This window comes from Synchiropus splendidus, chromosome 4, assembly GCF_027744825.2.
Source record: "Synchiropus splendidus isolate RoL2022-P1 chromosome 4, RoL_Sspl_1.0, whole genome shotgun sequence".
In the NCBI taxonomy this organism is placed as follows: Eukaryota; Metazoa; Chordata; class Actinopteri; order Syngnathiformes; family Callionymidae; genus Synchiropus; species Synchiropus splendidus.
This window is the reverse complement of record NC_071337.1, coordinates 20,708,282-20,727,578: the sequence shown is the minus strand read 5'-3', so window position 1 is coordinate 20,727,578 and position 19,297 is coordinate 20,708,282. Positions and strand designations below refer to the sequence as shown.

The 19,297-nt window shown below is 41.2% G+C and overlaps 4 protein-coding genes across 5 annotated transcripts; 2 read left to right on the top strand and 2 right to left on the bottom strand.

Annotated features, from left to right (window-relative positions):
* Positions 1-2,103: 2,103 nt before the first annotated feature.
* Positions 2,104-7,108, bottom strand: tmbim4 (transmembrane BAX inhibitor motif containing 4). 2 transcript variants are annotated; one of them, XM_053864065.1, is made up of 8 exons: positions 6,785-7,108; positions 6,512-6,695; positions 5,935-6,043; positions 5,379-5,484; positions 5,225-5,258; positions 5,038-5,155; positions 4,905-4,950; positions 2,104-3,248 (listed from the first exon to the last, which is right to left on the bottom strand). In XM_053864065.1, exons 2-8 carry the CDS (start codon positions 6,663-6,665, stop codon positions 3,042-3,044), a joined length of 774 nt encoding a protein of 257 aa, XP_053720040.1. In that variant the 5' UTR covers positions 6,666-6,695; positions 6,785-7,108; the 3' UTR covers positions 2,104-3,041. The 2 variants fall into 2 exon arrangements, with proteins under 2 accessions (XP_053720040.1, XP_053720041.1); XM_053864066.1 differs by having other exon boundaries at positions 6,512-7,108.
* Positions 7,109-8,841: 1,733 nt separating this feature from the next.
* LOC128758173 (beta-2-microglobulin-like) lies at positions 8,842-11,026 on the top strand. Its single transcript, XM_053864067.1, has 4 exons — positions 8,842-9,011; positions 9,789-10,058; positions 10,518-10,550; positions 10,642-11,026. The coding sequence occupies exons 1-3, from the start codon at positions 8,948-8,950 to the stop codon at positions 10,529-10,531; spliced, it is 348 nt and encodes a 115-aa protein (XP_053720042.1). The 5' UTR covers positions 8,842-8,947; the 3' UTR covers positions 10,532-10,550; positions 10,642-11,026.
* A 2,898-nt stretch (positions 11,027-13,924) lies between these two features.
* LOC128758170 (amine sulfotransferase-like) lies at positions 13,925-16,250 on the bottom strand. Its single transcript, XM_053864063.1, has 6 exons — positions 15,973-16,250; positions 15,705-15,910; positions 14,851-14,977; positions 14,692-14,786; positions 14,161-14,332; positions 13,925-14,034 (listed from the first exon to the last, which is right to left on the bottom strand). The coding sequence occupies exons 1-6, from the start codon at positions 16,142-16,144 to the stop codon at positions 13,925-13,927; spliced, it is 882 nt and encodes a 293-aa protein (XP_053720038.1). The 5' UTR covers positions 16,145-16,250.
* Positions 16,251-16,691: 441 nt separating this feature from the next.
* LOC128758169 (tripartite motif-containing protein 16-like) lies at positions 16,692-18,991 on the top strand. The gene is made up of 2 exons (XM_053864062.1): positions 16,692-17,807; positions 17,925-18,991. Exons 1-2 carry the CDS (start codon positions 17,004-17,006, stop codon positions 18,654-18,656), a joined length of 1,536 nt encoding a protein of 511 aa, XP_053720037.1. The 5' UTR covers positions 16,692-17,003; the 3' UTR covers positions 18,657-18,991.
* The last annotated feature ends 306 nt before the right edge of the window (positions 18,992-19,297 follow it).

Here is a 19,297-nt window from a genome sequence, read left to right as displayed (position 1 = left end):
TTTTGTGGCCGCATGCTCCTGGTCCTGGGGCAGCTTTGGATTGGAGCACCTTCTCTGTTGGATGAAGTCCATTGTCCATAATGCTGGGGCTCAAATCTGTTTCTAAGCCCATCCTTGTTTTTCCAGTTTCCCATCAAGGTAATCCTCCTGGACTCATTGCCACAGACCCCATAGGAAGCGTTGTGGGCTGAATACAGCGGTGGTCTTGGAGTCTGCTGTTCGCGGACATATAGGACCTCGTCCTCATTCCATTTGCCATCAGTTATTGCAGAGTCTCCAAATGAGTTGTCCATGTTGAATGCTAAACTGCCCATGGATTTGTTTTGATGATCTTTCATTTCAAGGTTTGATTTGCGTTGAGCTGGGAAGATGTGGGGATCCTGAATCGGTTTGTCAGGCTGCGGTGGCAATGTTGCGCTACCTTTGTCACCAAACCAACTTTTTGAGAGGTCTATCATTGACCCCCAGCCACTATTTCTGAGGGAGCTTGGGTCCACAATGTCATTGTTGGGTGGTGGAGGGTTTGACATGACGCGTCTTTTACCAGCAGTGCTGTTTAGGGTCAGGATCCCTCTTCCTAGCAGGCCCTGATGTTCCAAATCAGAGTCTTCTGAGGTGTCACACGTAATTTCCTGGGTTCTTTCCATTTGTCCAATCTTGGTTGGAGGATTGCTCAACTCCGATGGAACGTGGTTACCACCACGGGTACACTTTACAGTCCTGGTGTCCTCTGTCATCTTGATGCGTTTTCCCATTTGCGGTGGTTCAGCATCAGATATCCTGGATGTACGGTTTTGGACGGCACATTTTGAGCTTGGCTTCTCACTAGACGTGAGTTGCATTCCGGATTGGTTGGCTGACCCAGATCCTTCCATACTGCAGGCAATCCTTTTTAAGGACCGGGCATTTTGTATTCCCTGCTGACATGTTGCACTTGGTATCTCCATGCTCATGTTCGCTGCCATTTTTGAGGTCCCAAAGTGCCATCCTGCTGTCTCAATATGGCCACCAGAGGTCACATATGTGATGTTATTGTTGGTAGTTTGGGTCCCAACTGTCTCACTGTGGCCACCATCCGTGCTATCAGGCATGATGCTGGCGCTGGGGAACATCCTGGCTGGATTTTCATAGCGACGGTCAGTAGAATATTTATCGAGGACTGTTGACTTACACTGACCTATTTGCTTCACGTTTTTGTCGTTGCCACTATCAGTGATTAACATATTGGCCAGTCTAGCACTGCGTCTTCTTGGTTCAGCAGCAGGCTCACCTGAGTTGAGAAGGCTCGAGTTCTGTGGGGTAATGCTGAAGCTGCTTGGCATAGATTCCTCCATGATGATGTCATTGGTGTAGTCAAGTGTCCTCACGGCAAGTCTCACACTTCTTTTTGGCGTCACTTCATGTCCCAACTCTACCGATTTCCTTGGAGGTCTTCCTCTGGACCTTTGGTGATCATGACGTCCTCCACTGCTGCTGCCAGAAATCGACGCCTCACATTCCATACTGCTCTGATGTCGTTGCTCCTCTTGAAGTTTTTTAAGTTTATTCAGATAAATAGGTCGAGTGCTTTCAGTGACTGGTCCCGGTGTAAATCCCAAACTTTTTAATTCAGAGTAGAGCTCGTCATTCGTTGGCTCGTTCGGTACCATCCTGCTTGCGTTTTTGGCCCAACTGTTTGTTGGTGTCAAGAAGCCAAAAGAAGGTTTTATTCCAGCTGATTTTATTTGTGGAACTTTGAAACTGCAAACTGCTTATTTATATGCTGAGCAATTCCAAAGGGAACTTTTGTCAAGAAGATGCATTAAAGGTCAGGTTGTTCTCATTGACTATGTTTCGTGATGTCAAAAGGGAATTTGCATCAAAGATTTTGTGCTTTGATCCGGCTGCCTTTAGACTGACGCTGAATGCGCTTCGTCATTCTAGACTCAAGTCTAATGACATCAAAAGAAAATGGTATGAAAGACAGTCTGCTTTGATCACCCTGACTCAAGCATCAATGTTAGCCCTAAAGGTTCCATTTTTATCAAACCAACAATCTTCAATTATATTTGCTGGACTTATAAACAGCCCAAATGGGATGTAGTCATAGCCTGAACAGACAAGTTCAAATCATCAAAGAATTTATTCCTTCATTGCTTGAACTTCACATCATCACACCATACAACAGCTACATCAAAATAAGTAAATTACAATTCTAGAAGAAATATGAAAATGAAAGTGGCAAGGTTGAAGCATAGTCAAACTTCTTGGATAACCCTTACACAAATATATGAAATTGGTTAAAGGTATCACAAAACAACACAATGTTACCCCTAAGGCTTCATATATCGACGATCATCGAATGGACTTTTGCGTCCCAGACTTTTGGGACACAGAAGTCAGCCTCCATGTGGCATGTTGTAGTTATAATGGACTCTGTCAAGTTTTGTCTACCACTGCATGACCTGGTGTTAAAGGCAGTGTGTCATCAGGCAGTCCAACACATAAAATGGGTTCCGTGAGGGTTACGCCATAGGTGGCACTTTTTGGGATCCTATATATCACTTCTATACGTACCTCATGAGATCATGAACTTGACTCAGGTCACATGTAGGGTTACATGTTACAGTTCATGATCATCACCCCGCATGTCCTTACCCCAACCACTCTTTATAAACATAAAAATATGCTACAGGAGGGAAAACACGCAGCATAAAAGACTGACTTCTGAGTCTACATTGGACGCCGTAGTCCACTTGACAATATGATACACCTCTACACACTCACCAATAGGAGCAAGAATGCGTCACACAAAATCCACCACATAACTGAATCAACATAAAATGTGAATATCTTGAATGATTTACAGCAGGTTATCCCAAAAAAGCATATTAAAACATTCAAATCATGTTCAGATTTTGTGTTTTAGTGTTCTCAAAAGGCCAAGCATTTAGCAACATATATCCCAGAAAAATGAACGACATGACCCAAAGTATGAAGCTGCAGAAGCCCATGCCACATCTGGAATGATTAACAGAGCCGTTTACATTTAGTGCAATTTCTCAGTGCTTCTTCATGGAGTCCAGCACTCGAAGGATGTGCAGAAAGAGGTTGACAATGTCCAGGTACAGATTAATGGAGGCCAGGATGTGCTCCTCGGGGGACAGCTGCTTCATCAACAGGTGGGTGTCGTAGATGATGAAGCCGCAGAAGACAAACGCTCCGAACCCTGCGATCACCAGCTCCAAGCTGTCATTGTTAAAGAAGATCTACAGAAGAGATCAAGATTATAGAATAATAACAATAAAGGTTAATTACATAGCACCTTTCAAAACGTCGTTCACAAACTGCTTTACGTAAAAACTAGTATAAAGCCAATAACATGGTAAGATCAGAGCCTCTACATTTGCACATAGTATAATCATGCACGGAGACATGAATGCGGTCGGCTAATGTTTCAGTGAAATGGGAGTTTGGACAATGTTGAATTATTGTAAGGCTATAAAAATGAGTTTTTACGAATGTTTTAAAGGTGGAGGTAGATGTCGCATTATGGAGCTCCTTTAACAGACTGTTCCAGGGATGACTAGCCCTGAAAGAAAAGGCTCAGTCACCTCTAAACTTAAGTCTTAGGGCGCTTTCACACAGCGGGTTTTGTCTCGAGACAAAGCTCTTTCGTCCAAGATGTCCAAGATGTCCAAGATGTGAACACAAGCGAGTCAGGTTTTGGCCGCATACTTGATCCCTGCTGGAGACCTGCACTTTGTCTCTAGAAATTCTCTCAGCGGGTGGTGAGTTCTCGCATCAGGCGACTCAGCGCTAGATGCTGGAAACTACGTGTGCAGCATGACCCCACACAAACATGATAAATGAAAAATTTATTTTTGAATAAAAATAATTGAAATGAAAATTTTGCTCTGTGTCTGCTCATCTCATCCATGTTTCTCAAACACCATTATAGTATTTATCCCCATCTATGTCTTATACTGTTGATGACAATCCTACTGAAAGCTTTGGGCAACAAAAGTTCATGCTTGCAGAATCTTATACTTGATGTCCACTTGGTGGTGCCAGAGAGCAAATGTACCTTGAAGCGTCGACCAATTCTTCTAAATATCCGAGGTGAGGACAACTCATAATGTTAAGAAGTGACTGAGAAATAAGGTGGTCAAGCCGGTGGCGGTAAATAGGTTGCGCGGGGCTGATGATGACTTCCTTGAGACGTGCTTCATCGTGGGTCACAAATCAGCTATTTTGCACAGAGCGCCACCAGATGAGGAAGAAAAAAGGAGCATTGCCTGAAGTGCAGAGGTGCGAGGCTGCACAGCAGGGGGCAAATCGGACTCAGAACCCGCAGTGTGAAAAGCCCCTTAGGGACAACTAGAGGGACTGAGGATCCTAACTGGCTTTGAGGGGGTCAGCAGTTGTACAATGTAGTCGGGGACAAGGCCAAAACAACCTCTGAGTTATGAATAAAGTCTCAAAGTCAATTCTTCAGTGGTAAGGGAGCCAATGCAGTAAGTAAAACACTGGGGTAGTGTGCTGCAGAAGCCTCGCTGCTGAGTTCTGACCACGTTGGAGGTGTGAAAGACAATTCTTGTTGATGTCAGTTGCAGTAGACCAGACGGGAGAAAGAAGACAGAAAGAGGAATGGACTGCTTTTTAATGTGAAAATGCAAGTGGGGAGTCGAATAGAATTTCGGGCAACAGGAGTTATGTTGGACAAGGAAGTGAGGCTATGGCAGTTTGGTTTTTGGCTGGTTGAGCTGAATGAAATTTTGTGCCAAACACTTCCACTCGTGACATCATCAGAAAGTGTAGCAATGCTTCAAATAAACAATGATGGAGCGCCACCACGGCTTACAAGAGAGCTGCCATGCCTTCAGAATAAACACGGTTGTGACTGAAAAATGTAAAGAACTCACCCTCATGAAGCCAACAATGATAAGGATCCATAAGCAGGAGAAGAGTCTAAACAGGCAGAACACAGTTTTAAACAAATCTGACACTGGCTCACATTTGGAGACAAACCTTCAAATGTGGTCATGATGAACTCACCCAGCTCCCATTCTACTGAAATCCCTCTTAGACTGGAAGGTGTATGCTGTCAGGCCAGCAAACACAGCACAGGTAAGGAACAAGGACTGCAGCACGGTTGCATAGTCATAAAATGTCACTGCACACAGAAGAACTCGGTCAGAAAAGACAAACATGATGAACTACACACATTGCATAGAAATCTTACCAGCTGTGGCTACAGAAACTGCCTCCATAAGTGTCTGTTGACAAAGGAAAACGGTATCAAATTCATACTCAAAACAATTCTCATGTGTTTGTTTTACTTGAATTTTCACTTCAGTCTCTTTCTTAAATGTAGACACGTTTGATTTTTAGCTTACAAACACAAGAAGCAGATACAGGTTGACTGGGTGCTGGTGTCTGTAAACGGCCAAAGCCACCAGTAGAACAAGAGAGCCGAGAGCAGGAACCAGAACCATGGCAGGACTAGGGAGCAGAACACGCACATCAGTGTTGGACATGACAATAAACACAAAGTGCAATAATTGGACAACAGAAGACAGAACCAATGCAACGGCCAGCATATTGACAGTATTTTTAACACACCTATTGTTTGTACACAATTTGTTTAAAAAGGAAACATTGAATCGTCTCTGGCAAAATTCATCAACATTTCTAAAATTGATTTTATAGCAAACTTTCTGGTGATTGATCAAGTTGACTATCTTAATGGTTAGTCAACTTGTTGGCATATGGTGTGAAGCGACTCGTCCGTTTATAGTGTTGTGAACACTAAACATTTGTATAGCTGTTTTGAAACTCAACATCTCAACTGCACAAACTGTGGTTTGAATAGTCAATGGTCCCGGAGCCTCAGCAGTTGGCGACCGCTCAGTTAGTGAGTACAGTTGCAGCCCTAGTTTTGTGTGTTATCACCTTGAATGGACAAACTCCTTCAGGGTTTCAGAATACATGAATAGAGCCGATGTTGCCGTCGTCAGGACGATCTGAAGGCTGAGGAGCGTGTACACTTTCCGCAGGAAGTCTGACGGTAAACCAGAGGAGATGAGAAGAATGTTGAGATGAGAAAGTATTACACCAGTGATTTTGAAATATGACCTTACATATGTGTGAACTGTATTGTAAAAGAATGTAAAAGACGTATTTCATACTTCTATTTTTACAACAATGTTTGAATAAATATAAACTAACATGAGTGCAATGAATAAACTGCACATTTATGTTTTGAACAGACGTGTTTTCCGAGATAGCTTTAGTATTACTGGTTAACATTAACACTTATGTGCTTCACATACATGTATACAACCAAATACTTGTTGAATATCAAAAATAATTATCGAAATACGTTAGTGCTCCACGTCACAACGATTACGAATAGAACGTAGGAGCCTACGAGCGCTAGCAATGTGGAGCTAGCGCTCGTAGCTAGATGCTAAGCTACACCGCGCACTTCTGTTCAGTGAAAACAGCCAACGTCAGAAAATATACTCACCCATGCGGATCTGCACACTTGCTGTAGCGACGTTGGTGCCATAGTTAAAGTCATCTTCGATAGAAGACCTGGGATATTTCTCAGAATTCATCGTGAAGCCTGAGTTTATGCGACAGTCAGCTGATCCGACTGTGGGCTGCAGTTTGGGTGTCATCGGATGAGCGAAGTTTGCCTCAAGTGATTTCTGTCAGAAAGATGGAAACGCGCACGTTTAAACATGTATAATTTATTTAACTTTCCATTAAATTTCTATTTTGCCCTTCTTCTGCGTACTTAGATTGATTTTTTTTGTAGCAATTGACTTCCAAGTTAAAGATCACTGTTGCCTTTCGGAACATGTCCTTCTCTCATCTCACTGTTTTGTTTGTTTGTACGTTGTCTCGGTCCTTTTGCTTGGCTTCACAGTCCACTAGTGCTGACTACCGTCTATGAAACAGGTTAATCTCCGCTCTGTATAACTCGGGACATTTCAATCTCGGTGTCCCTCGGTCTGTTAGTGACGAATTACTGACGTTGGAATACGCACAAACACCAGCACGTTCTCATACTGACCACAGGGTGGCACTACAGACCACACAGTAATCCAGAATAACGTGAACACGCTCGATGGTCAAGTGAATGAAAATTAATTTGGGACGCAGTTTACTTTTTGAGGACTGCAATCGATGTATCCATATAAATGTTGACGGAACGATCCAGAGAAATCCTTTACATGAAAGCCGTGGACGAAAACAAAGCACGGCCGGGGTGCTTATCAGAACACTGTGAAACGCCGCCATGTTGGACTGGACTTGCTGTTCAACAACATGGAGTCCAAAAGTGAAACTATTTAATGAAGCCAACGCCCGAGGGGAAAACCTGACCATTGTTCCACTTGAAGTGAATAAACCAGTTCTTCAATTCCGAGTGCCAAAGGAGTCAACTTTTAGAGGCCGTGGAATAAACGAAAGACAATGTCAGTGTTTGTCAATATACTGTATAAGAGTTGCTACAGACAAAGTCGTGTCTTCCCTCAAATCTGACAAAACGTCAAGTATCATAACGTTAAAAGACATTTGTGAGAATACAAAGGCAGCTGTTTTTGTTAATAAACTGTTTGACAACAATTGAGTTAGTTTTACTTTCTATTTCAGCAAGCACATCAACTATCAATAACAGTTGCTAAATTCTATTTCAAATGTTATTGAAAGAGCTTAATCTGGAGTCAAAGCTTTTGATTCATCTGTTATTCCACGTTCCTCCAGTAACCTGTGGCCGCAAGCCTTGGGTGGTGACTAGAAGAACTAGGTGCTCCTTGGGGTGTTTTGAGTCTCTCCCCGAGAAGGCCGTCTGGGAGAGACTCAAAGTAGATTTCCTGCTCTTTCTGAAGAAGCCAATTTTGCTGGCATGGGTCTCTCGTCTGGTTGCCCTTCGGAGGCTCCCCTGGGGGTTCAGGGCAGATGGAGGTCATGGGATGGGACATGGTGGAGGAAGTTCCATAACATGAGTCTTTCCCCAGTACAGATGGAGAAGGTTTCTGGAGTGAGAGAAGTCTTTGTTTGCTTCCTCTAGTGGCTGCCCCCATGATCAGACCTTGGATGAACAGAAAAAAAACACATGAAGGAAGTTTTGAATACGACTCTTACTACTGTGATGCAGCAATTGTTATAATGGTGTTAATGCTATTACTAGTGTTTAAACTATTTCCTTACCACTTCTACTACTAGTATTTATTGATACATTTTTACTTATTTTTACTTGTTATTAATTATTTACTTTTTTTTTTTACTTCAGCCAATGCTTATAATATTGACGTCTTTTCCACCATTTTCTACTCTTCTCCCTCTTCTTCATTGGCATCGTCATGTCTTTCACTCGGTCTCCACATAACATTTACTCTTTTTCAGGTTGTGTACTTTTTAGCCACCTGCATTGTCAGACTTCCGACTGACTAGTCATCTGCTTACTTCTATCGGTGCTTCTTGTCTTCGTGTCAGCTGATATCTACCATATATATACTGTATATTCCCTTTTGTGTCCACTATTAGTAGTACTTTAACTACAAGTACAGCAACACAATGCTGACTTCGAACATGAGTCCCAGCTGTGGGTGGAGTAAACTTTTATAAACACCATTTTGTGTCTAAAAACTCGACGCACATATTTCATTACGATGACTGTTTTCCTTATTCAGTGCCCACAACATACACAATGAACACAAACAATTGGTTTATTATAAGTACAGTCGCCATTTTATAACAGCAGATGGAAGGGGAAATTAAACACTGACGTAAACAGAGGACTGGCTTGGCAAGGGTGTAGTGGGCTGTCCCAGATCTCTCTCCCTCTCTTCATCAGCAGCTTGCGTTTAGTTTGCTTTCAGAGCAGCAGCACAGCACCAGCGCAGCAGCAGCACAGCAAAGATCTCTCCTCCAGCGACCAAAAACCTCTCAAAACATGAAAGTGATTTTCGGTTTTGGGGCTCTCCTCGCCCTCATCTGCCTTTCTGAAGCCAAATACAGTAAGTAGATTTGACTTTTGACTTTTTTTCAACACGCCATCACAACACCTCACTCGATAAATGCTCACTGTTTGTGATTAATATGAGTTTATTTATTGTCTGTCAGCTGAACAAGACATTTTGGGATTGTTAAGACAACAAAAGCAGGGAAGATCTTTTCTGAAAATAGAAGGTGCTAGAATTCATCACTTTCACTTTCACTTTTACACAAAATGGTGGCTGAGCATGTTTAGGGCCCACAAATTTCCCTCCGACTGAGTGTTTGGAAGAATAAAAAAAGACTAAAACCTTTTATTCCTTTAGTCACTCCGTCGAATGTGACCAAGTTTTCTTTGTTTTGTTTGTCCCGGATGCGCTTGTTCTACTTGCCACAATGCTAAATTGCTGACTCATTTTTTACATAACTAATGCAAAGTTACTTCTAGCATTGGCGAGTGATGTCAAACTGAACTGTTGGGTGGTATTGTGTAAATGGTACTTTATTAAGGAAAAAAAAATGCGGAAGTTGGGGGTCTCCACAGTCGTAGTTGTAAAACAATTTTATATAGTATTAAAATTAGACATCGAGGTAGTATAGTATATTACTCATATTCTAAATAAAAAAATCTAAATTGATAATTAAAAAAAAGTCTTTTGTTAATAAAAAATGTTTTCCAAAATATACTGCGCAAAAAAAAAAAGATGGCGCACAGCCACAAAGTGAAAGTGCACTGAGGTGACGCACTTTAAAAAGATACTGTCTGAGAAGTCTTTGTTGACAATGGATCTTGCCCGCAGACCCGCCAAAGGTGAAGGTGTACAGCCTGAACCCCGGCAAGTTCGACGTTCCAAACAAGCTCATCTGTCATGTGACTGACTTCCACCCGCCTGACATCAGCATCAGCCTGCTGAGGAATGGTCAAGAGATTGAGTCGGAGCAGAGCGACCTGGCCTTCCGCAATAACTGGCAGTTTCACCTGTCCTACTACGCCCCGTTCACCCCGATCAGCTCGGACGTGTACAGCTGCCGCGTCAATCACAACCAACGGACCAATACCTACGAGTGGGGTGAGTGACTCTCTTCAGTTATTTGGACATTTTTGCATTCAAAGCAACCTGGTTAGTAAAAATGATCAGTGTTGTATTTTGTTTATGCATTTATTTTTGCTCAATTCCATGTACTAAAAATAAAATACAAATATAAAATACAAATATTCTATCTTTCATTTTAGATGTAAGTGCATATTAAAGTAGTATTCACATTTTTTTAAGGTAATTTATTAATCAAACAAATCATGTTATTTTACTTATTTTGACCATTTCCACCAGCTGGATGTTTTTCGTATTGGCCCTTTTTTCAAGATTAGACTTCCATTTTACATCTATTGATGAAATCATAGTTGTTGTTTTTTTTTTGTTTTTTTTTTTACAATACTATATAAAATATATTTCTTTTTATTTTGAGTACGGCTTCTTTGAAATTTTCTATTTTCTTTCTGATTCTGATTTTGCTTGCTTTTCAAACAGATCCCAAAATGTAGTTCCCGGGATGTCACGATGGTGAGCTCCACTCTTTAATGCAGCATTCCTGTTGAACAGTGGATTCTATTTGACATTATTTGATTTCAATGTGTCATTTGTGATTTGACAGACTGATGTCATCGGGGGTTCGGCCACATCTCTTCTTCACGTTCCACTGTTGAATTAGACATCTCTTCCCACCATTTCCTGACGTGCAGCAGATACTATAGCATCAGACATCAAATATTCACACCACGCATCAGTTTGCTTTTCTTGTGGGAGCTTTGGGGCCTTTTCTACATGATTGTGAAGTTGTTTCTCCACAGTGATGTTTGGTGAATTTGCGCGTTGCTTGACATTTGAGGTTCATTAGGCTCTGAATGATTTTCCGCCTTTGGTTTGGTTAGAATTTATTGCCTTCTCAGATCACGGGTTAAATGCTGTAACTAGGTGTGGCAATCAACGAAAGGGTAAAGATCTCCAAAAACATGGCAATAAAACATGTAATTAATTAACCCATTTGTTGTGGTCTTTTTTTTTAAACCCTAGTAGGGTGCTTTGGTCCTCTCATGTCTGATACACTGTAGACAATAGCAACTTCAGAAGACAGTATGTTGAACATTTAGAGAGGAAAAATAACAGATAAAAGGTTGGTGTTAACCTGAAGCCGATAGATGAACAAAAATAAATTAATAAAAACAATTAATAAAGCAAATAGGCATGCACATTCAGAAATATGTACAAGGTCATGTACTTGACTACGTCTGTGTAAAAAAAAAATCTGGCCAGGTTGTCACATAACTTGTAACATGTCTAGTTTATGGCTAATTGCATGGTAACAACATGATATCTGACACAGATTTGTTGTTCATTGACATACTTTTCCCAGCCTCTGACCCGAAACCTAACCATCCAAAACAACTGGATAACTGTCACCAGGACTCTTAGCCAAACCTAAACCTAATGATTATGACCTTGTTTTTTAGAAGTCTACATCGTCAAATTGAGGCTTAACTTTGTGGGGTCCAGCAAAAGGTCTCCACAAAAAATAAAAAAAAACTCTATAATCCAGTTATCTGCTTTTAATGATTTTTACTTTACACAAATAAAACCTTTTTCACTTAATAAAAAAAATGTATATAATGTGACTATTTTTAAATCAATCTTTAAGAAATCTCTATTAATAAATAATTTTTGAACTGTGTGACGCCTCAAATGATGTACACTTAGCATATAAACATTTAACATTCCGATGCAGAACCACCAGATTCAGGAACAGTTTTGTTCCTGGTGCTGTCAGGCTGCTGAACGTTAGACAATAGCTGCAATACTGTTTATTTGTTTATTTGTACATCTTCCTGACTATTTATTTATTTTTGGACACATAGTTTTGTTTTTGGAAACTGGAGGCCTCAGACCGAAATTTTGTTGCCATAATAAAGTGATATGTCTTTGTGCAATGACAATAAAGAAAGTCTAAGTCTAAGTCTGTTTAAAATAAAAACAAATTCAGATGCACATCTTTGTCAATTGATGTCAGCAAGTGAAATTGACATCTGTACCTGGTTAACAATAAAATAATAAATAGAGGCCGTAATCAAGTTATCAATGAGAAACCAGGAAATTCCTTCTCATTACTTGATTCCGGAAAGTACAGGAGAAGAAATACAGACAAACATGAAGAAATGAATGGAGTTAGATGAGGAAAAGAGAAAGGTAGCAAACAAATGGAGTATCAAAGTAAACATGAGATTCAAATCTCATTAGACAGTTTTTACAGTGTTATGCGATGGCGTGGAGACGACACATAAATGATGTCTGAAATTCTTGCGCTGGAAACTGCTTGGTCACTTAGCTCTTGTACACTTATGAATAACATTCACTCAGACAGAATTTGCACAGTGGATCACGAAAATAATGCAAGAAATGCAGAACTGAAAAAAAAAAACTGTCCTGCATTTGGATTGTCGACTTCTTATTTTAGTACGTCAGTCTCCAGCCAGTATTATTGGGAAGCAAGTATTATATCTCAGATGAACACACAGACATGTCCACTCGTGATCCAAATGAGACATCTGCTCACACACGTACAGCTTGAATGTCAGAGTGTGGGGTTGTTATCTAACCCGCTCCACTCCTCTTGCAACCTGACACTGCAACACCAACACACTGTAGGATTCACCACAGGTGGCACTGGCGCTCTTAGACCAACATCACACCCACCGGCGCAACTGTGAAAGTGCAGCCCAAATCTGAAATGCTGAACCTGCAGTTCCTTCCGTACTGAGGAGGAAGATTAGTATTGCGACGACGTATACAAAATACAATAAAAGACATTCTTTTTTGTCTTTCTCTCCCTTCAAATTAACATTCATGAATTTTCATGTATGTTTCATCAACATACTTATTTAATTAACATAAAAATAAAGCCACAACAATGTTTTGCAATATATATCAGTTCAACACGTAACTTCATAACAAATCTCTTTTTTTTTAAGATGTTTAAAACTAAGCCACTACGGAGCCAAAAGGTGTGGCTCTCCTTAAACAACTGGCTAAACAGAAAATACCTGGCAATAGGAGATTAAAACTTAATAGAGTAGAATTTGACAACCTATTGCAAAGCACAGGACACACATGAGCTTTAAGATGTCCAACTGTACTGACCTCGGCAAAACGACGCCTGAGCAAATGTGCGAATGACATGCCAAATTACACACAGCATGTTGAACTTTGAACATATATACAACATAACAATATCCCAAGATTGGAACAAGATTAGCTGGAATTCAAATAAACTCTTTTATCACCTGTTCAATAAAAAGCCACGGAGAGTTTAGCCAAAAGCTTCCTCTGATTCCTTTGACTTGAACTTGACTTTTTGTTTTAGGTCCACTAAAATGTTGTTCTAGTCAAGTTAATAAAATGTCAAGAGTAAAAAGGCAACATGACAAGATAAAATACAGAATATATGCTCAGATATTTATAGCAGAATACATAAAAATGTTAAATATCTACCGGCTTTCCTTTGTCACCAATGGTGTTTGGGTTGTGACTGAAATGTTTGTTCGGGGTTGACTTGAGTCAAAAGTCTCCATTGTGTATTAATGCAAACGTCTTGTACTTGATTTCTTGAGAAAGACTATTTTGCACAGGTCAACATCTTTTCTCATGTACACTTCCCAACAGCAGACCCACAGCATCTTCAGGAAATTGTGCACACCTGTTCACCAGATAACACTTCCTCTTATTACTCTCTGGAGAGAGAATTGTGCAGCAGAGTCTGTGACCTGGCGGAGGGTAAGATGAAAGAAATGGATCAATGGAGGCAAAAACTACACACCACAATGGTACTTCGTCTTGACTCTTCTTTATTCAGTCAAAAACCTTTGTGTAGTAAGTTGTGCTGACGTTCACTTGCTGATGAACTTCAGCGACAGATCTCCAAGTCTCTCCAGAAGCATTTGATCAACTTGCTCACTTTGGGCGACAGTCAGAGTGTGTTTCCAGTCATTCACTTTACCTGTCAGAGAGAGACAGTTTAAGAAAATATATCTATCTGTACTTGTTTTCATGTTTCAAACATTCCTCAAGGTCACACAGTTCAATCTATTCCACGTTTTAACCAGACGAAATCAAGTGCCGTCACCTTTGCGCATGAAGTCTCCTTTCATTTTGTCTTTGGGAAAGAAAGTGTAGTTTGCTTTGTCGTCCTTCTTCATGTTTTTAAATGTAGACTGTTCCACCACTTGGTTTATCTGGGCATCGCTCAGGTTCTTCCCCAAAAATTGACAGATTTTCCTCACAGCTGCCTCCAAATCCTGAAAAAGACAGACACTTAAGCCTTCGAAAAACATTCCTCTTCTTAGTTCTACACAAGACTTCATATGTTCTGCCTCAATACATCATCTAATTTATGAAAAAATATACATATAGACTTGTGTTAGCAAACTGACATTAAAACCCTTACAGTCATTGAATGAAGGCAGTGGTAGGTGAATAGATAGCTCAGGGGGCAGGTCTAAAGTGGGCGGGGAGCAGTTGGTCCAACACTCCATTAGAGGTTTAGAAGTCTTTTTGACCAGAGGGAGGAATCAAGATTTGTGTAATTTTATAGCATATATTCGCCATTAATGACAAAGCAATTGACTACAGTGATTCAATAGGTTTTAGGTTTTACCTGGATCATGTCCTCGTAGGTCAAGAACAAGATGTTGTAGTTGTTCTTCATCTCATGCCAAACTTTGACGTGGTCGAACCAGGAATTGCACAAAACTGTCAGAAGTAAAAAAAATAGGTTGGAACTGACTTCCCAGCTTCATCAGAGACTGAAACCCACCATTTCCCTTCATGTAGTCTTCGAAAAACTCTGCAAAGCTCTCAGGAGTGTCCAACACCTCCAACATCTGGCTGAAGTGGAAGAAGGAAACCATGTTGTCTTTGGGGTTTCGCATCACGTAAATGACCTAAAAGGGAGAGAAGTTAAGATCCTTTCCCATTTAAAGTTTGTCAATCTGGTCCAGGATTGTCATTTTTATTTTTATTTTTTTTAATCTGTGTATCCTTCTCTGTAGAAGAGGCAAACCGGCCGCATGTTCAGCCACATGCTGTTAACTCCACCAATAGTATTGACGTTCAGGATAAGTTGAAAAGTCAGAGCTGCCTCAACTCATGAAGGCAGTTTGTCTTTATCTATCACTACAATTTGAGTTCACAAGTGTAAAACATTTTTGTCTTCATCCTACAGGTTGTTTCCCTTTGCCCTTCAAGCATAGGTTTTCACACATTACAAATTTATTTTTTAAGAATAAAGGTAGAATAAAAAAAAAAAACATTCAACTGATAAAACGAGGTGGGTGAGCAAGTGTCACAGATACATTCAAGTTGAAGTCAGCAATATACAGTATACAGTATATATTTGTTATATATATATGTTAAATTAATCAAAAGTTATGAAATATATTAAAAATGAAGGGGAGGGAAAATCTCATATTTTAGAAATCCATGAACACCTTTTGTGAGAAATATATATATATATTATTATAGATAATAATTATATATTGTGAACATATGGTTCAAAAATAAAAAATATTGTGTACAAAAAGTATTGTGAAAGGAAGTTTTGAAAAGCAAAAAAAAAAAAAAAAAAAAGTAAATGTCTATTGACAAATTTCCGATGATTCAGAGTTCTACCTTTGCCTTCTTCTCCTTCAGCCCTGGTGGCATGAGAGCTGGCGTCAGGTGAGAGCTGAAGAGCCTGGGTGATGGACGGAGGTGGTACGGTTCTCGTCCCTCCAGGTACTCCAGCCATGGCATGGTCTCAAAGTTGTTAGGATATTCTGCCAGGCCGCCATCTAACTGGTGGATGGATATTACAATCTGTTGAGTCCAAATCGTGCCTAGGGGGAAACGAGACAGTTCAAAGAGGAGTTCAAACATCGCCAAATCCCTCAGAACTCACCAGACTTGGGGTACGTCACCAGGTAGACATCGCTGTCGCGCACCTCAAACTCCTGCAGGGCATCGATGTATTCCTTTGTTGTACGACCATTGACAAAATTAAAGCTTTTGTATTTGGAAAGCTTGTCTGAGATCAGCTCCATGTTGGAAGAGACTGACAGAGATGAGGACATAAAAGCGGACTTTGGCTGGTGTGTGAGGTGTGAGGAAGTTCAAAGGTCAGTGGCAATTCTGTCGTAAAACATATATGAATACATTGGTGGATGATTTGCTAGTGGTGAAATGTTCATGTAGACAACGCCACTCAAATGAATTAGTGAAAACTAGTGATAAAAAAAAGACTAAAATCACAAAAAAGTGATGCACATCTTCATGTTTGGCATTAAAAGTGTTTTTATTTGGGTGACTGGAGCTTCACCTGGTGGATGATACTTCCTGCCTCTCCAGTTTCAGGAAAGCTGTTCAAGCTTCGCTGGCTGGAAGGTGTTCTAGTTACAGCTCCAGGGTGCTCAGGATAGAATGAGACTCACAGATTCAAAGAAAATACATATCAGCACTCTATAATTTTAGCAAGAATTAACACAGGAAACTCAAGCTCTCAGTGGACGAGGGACGCATTTGAATACATGTATCCTCCCAATGTGCACGTCATGGACTGATGCAGCTCACTCCCGGAACATATTTAACCTCTTCAGACCCGAGCGTTTGCTGAGTTTTGCTTTTTGCCATTTAGAATCGGAATGGCCTACAGGGAGCGATAGCTACACTTGGTAATGTGAGGAAAGCTGTTTTTGAAATGTTTACTGACATTTTCTAGTCATAGTCTGCCTTTGTTATTTCACAATATATTTGAAATGTTTTTTTTTCCTCTTCAACTGATCACCATGGTTACAACCAGTATAAAGTTCAGTCACTGATCCTTGATAAGAATCACTAGACGATGTGGGCTGGACTTCGCTCACAGATTTATATGCCACTCCTCTCTGTCAGGTTTATCTTGCCATAGTCAGCCATTTGTTCCTGAGCCGCAAAATGGAGCAGACTAGAGTTCACCTGCAGAGAGAATCCATCGACTGTCCCATCTGTCTGGATCAACTGGAAGATCCGGTCACTACGCCATGTGGACACAGCTACTGCATGAAGTGTATCAATAATTCCTGGGACAGTGAGGCTGTGAAGAACAGCTACACCTGTCCTCAGTGCATGAAGAAGTTCACACAGAGGCCTCACCTGGAGAAGAACATTGTGTTAGCAGAGTTAGTGGAGGAGCTGAAGAAGACGAGTCTTGAAGCAACTCCAGCCGACCACTGCTATGCTGGACCTGAAGATGTGGCTTGTGATTTCTGCACTGGGCGGCGGAGGAAAGCGCACAAGTCCTGCCTGGTGTGTCTGGTTTCTTACTGTGACCACCACCTCACGCCTCATTTAGAAAACCTGGCCTTCAGGAGGCACAAGCTGGTCGAGCCATCCAAGCAACTGGAGGAATACATCTGCTCCCATCATGATGAGGTGATGAAGATCTTTTGTCGCACTGATCAGCAGGTCATCTGCTCTCTCTGCACCATGGACCAGCACAAAGGTCACGACACGGTCTCAGCTGCAGCAGCCAGAGGTGAGCGAGAGACTGAGGTGGGACAGAGACGGAACAAGCTCCAGCAGAGTATCCAGATCAAAGAGAAGGATGTCAAGCTGCTTCAGCAGCAGGAACAGAACCTCACCCTCTCTGCTGATGAAGCTGTGAAGGACAGTCAGGACATTTTCAACCAACTGATCATGAACATCCAGACAAGGATGTCCTCTGTGGAGCAGCAGATCAGATCCAAGCAGAAGACTGAAGTGAGTCGGGTGAAGGGGCTTCAGAAGAAGCTTGAACAGGAGATCACTGAGCTGAAGAAGGAAGATGCTGAGCTGGAGAAGCTGTGTCAAACTGACAACCACACTCTGTTTCTCCAGAACCTCTCCTCTGTCACAGCAGTTCCTGAAGACATTATCTCATCGGAGACCAACCTCCGTCCTCACAGCAATTTTGAGGAAGTGACAGCCGCCGTGTCAGCGAGCAGAGATCAGATCCAGGACTTTCTGAGGGACACCTGGACGAACTTCTCCCTCACACTCAAACAGAACATGGGTCAACAGTTGGATGCCGAGCCTCAGACCAGAATGGAGCTCCTCAGATATTCGTGCGCCGTCACAGTCGATCCAAACACTGCCGACACAGAACTGTTTTTATCTGAGGGGAACAGAAAAGTGGCAAAAATTGGAAAAATGCAGTCTCGCCCTAAACACCCCGACAGATTCACCAAATACTCTCAGATATTGAGTAAAGAGGCTCTGCCTGGACGTAGTTACTGGGAGGTGCTCATCACTGGAAGAGCTGAAGTGGCCGTCTCATACAAGGACATCAGCAGATCAGGAGATGAAAGCGAATTTGGGAAGAATGACTTATCTTGGTCTTTAAGTCACAATTGTTCAATGAGACACAACTGTGCTTCTTCTCCAGTCTCAAACCCTCCTACCTTCAGACTGGGCGTGTACCTTGATCACACGGCAGGATTGCTTTCCTTCTACAGAGTCTCTGAAACCATGACCCTCCTCCACAGAGTCCAGACCACCTTCAACCAGCCTCTGTATGCTGGAATCTGGGTTAGTCGTGGTGCCTCATCTGAGTTTCTCGATTTGAGCTAGAACTGAGCGGCTGAAGGAGTTTATCACCAAATTCCTCACTTCTGCTTTTTTTTATTTCTTCGACGTCAAACTCTATGAAGTCTTGTGGATGATTCTTTTTTAAGCATGCAAATGGGTGATAATGGGAATAAACCAGTGCTTTTTTGTGCCGCAATGATCCAACAAACAACGTCCCCATCAAACCTCTGGATTTAAGATTGTAATTTGCTTATTTGAAATGATTGTACGCGCGACTTGTGACAGGCTCTGTGACCTGGACGTTGAACTCATGATTTGAAATCACTTCTGGATCTCAGTTGTGATTCTGACAAATGTTTGTAAATATGCAATAAAAGGACAGACAGAACAGATGCTTTTGGTGCGTTTTCATTTATTCTTTTTTTTTTTTATATATAAACATTTATAATTTCTGTTGTTCCCTCTTAAGTGCGCCATAAACACTTTTGACAATTTAATAGCATAAAAGAAACACAAGAATTTAAAAATAAATAGATAAAAACTAAATAAGAGAATGCTGCAACTTTCAACCTAAACTTTGTGCAGCTCAGTTAAAGTTCTTCAATTGGAAAGATTCTAGGAAATGAGCTCCATGTTGGAAGACAGTGACTGACCAGTGACAGTAGTTGTCTGATCTCCTTTTA

Coding starts and splice junctions, on each gene's coding strand:
- tmbim4 (XM_053864066.1), bottom strand. CDS start 6,665: ATGACACCCAAACTGCAGCCCACAGTCGGATCAGCTGACTGTCGCATA. Junction 5,485..5,934: donor AAGGAGTTTGTCCATTCAAG/GTGATAACACAC, acceptor TCTGCTCCCTAG/TCCTGCCATGGTTCTGGTTC. Junction 5,156..5,224: donor AGTTTCTGTAGCCACAGCTG/GTAAGATTTCTA, acceptor TTCTGTGTGCAG/TGACATTTTATGACTATGCA.
- LOC128758173 (XM_053864067.1), top strand. CDS start 8,948: ATGAAAGTGATTTTCGGTTTTGGGGCTCTCCTCGCCCTCATCTGCCTT. Junction 9,012..9,788: donor CCTTTCTGAAGCCAAATACA/GTAAGTAGATTT, acceptor TCTTGCCCGCAG/ACCCGCCAAAGGTGAAGGTG.
- LOC128758170 (XM_053864063.1), bottom strand. CDS start 16,144: ATGTCCTCATCTCTGTCAGTCTCTTCCAACATGGAGCTGATCTCAGAC. Junction 14,333..14,691: donor CCTACGAGGACATGATCCAG/GTAAAACCTAAA, acceptor TGTCTTTTTCAG/GATTTGGAGGCAGCTGTGAG. Junction 14,035..14,160: donor AGGAGACTTCATGCGCAAAG/GTGACGGCACTT, acceptor TCTCTCTGACAG/GTAAAGTGAATGACTGGAAA.
- LOC128758169 (XM_053864062.1), top strand. CDS start 17,004: ATGGAGCAGACTAGAGTTCACCTGCAGAGAGAATCCATCGACTGTCCC. Junction 17,808..17,924: donor GATCCAAGCAGAAGACTGAA/GTGAGTCGGGTG, acceptor CTGTTTCTCCAG/AACCTCTCCTCTGTCACAGC.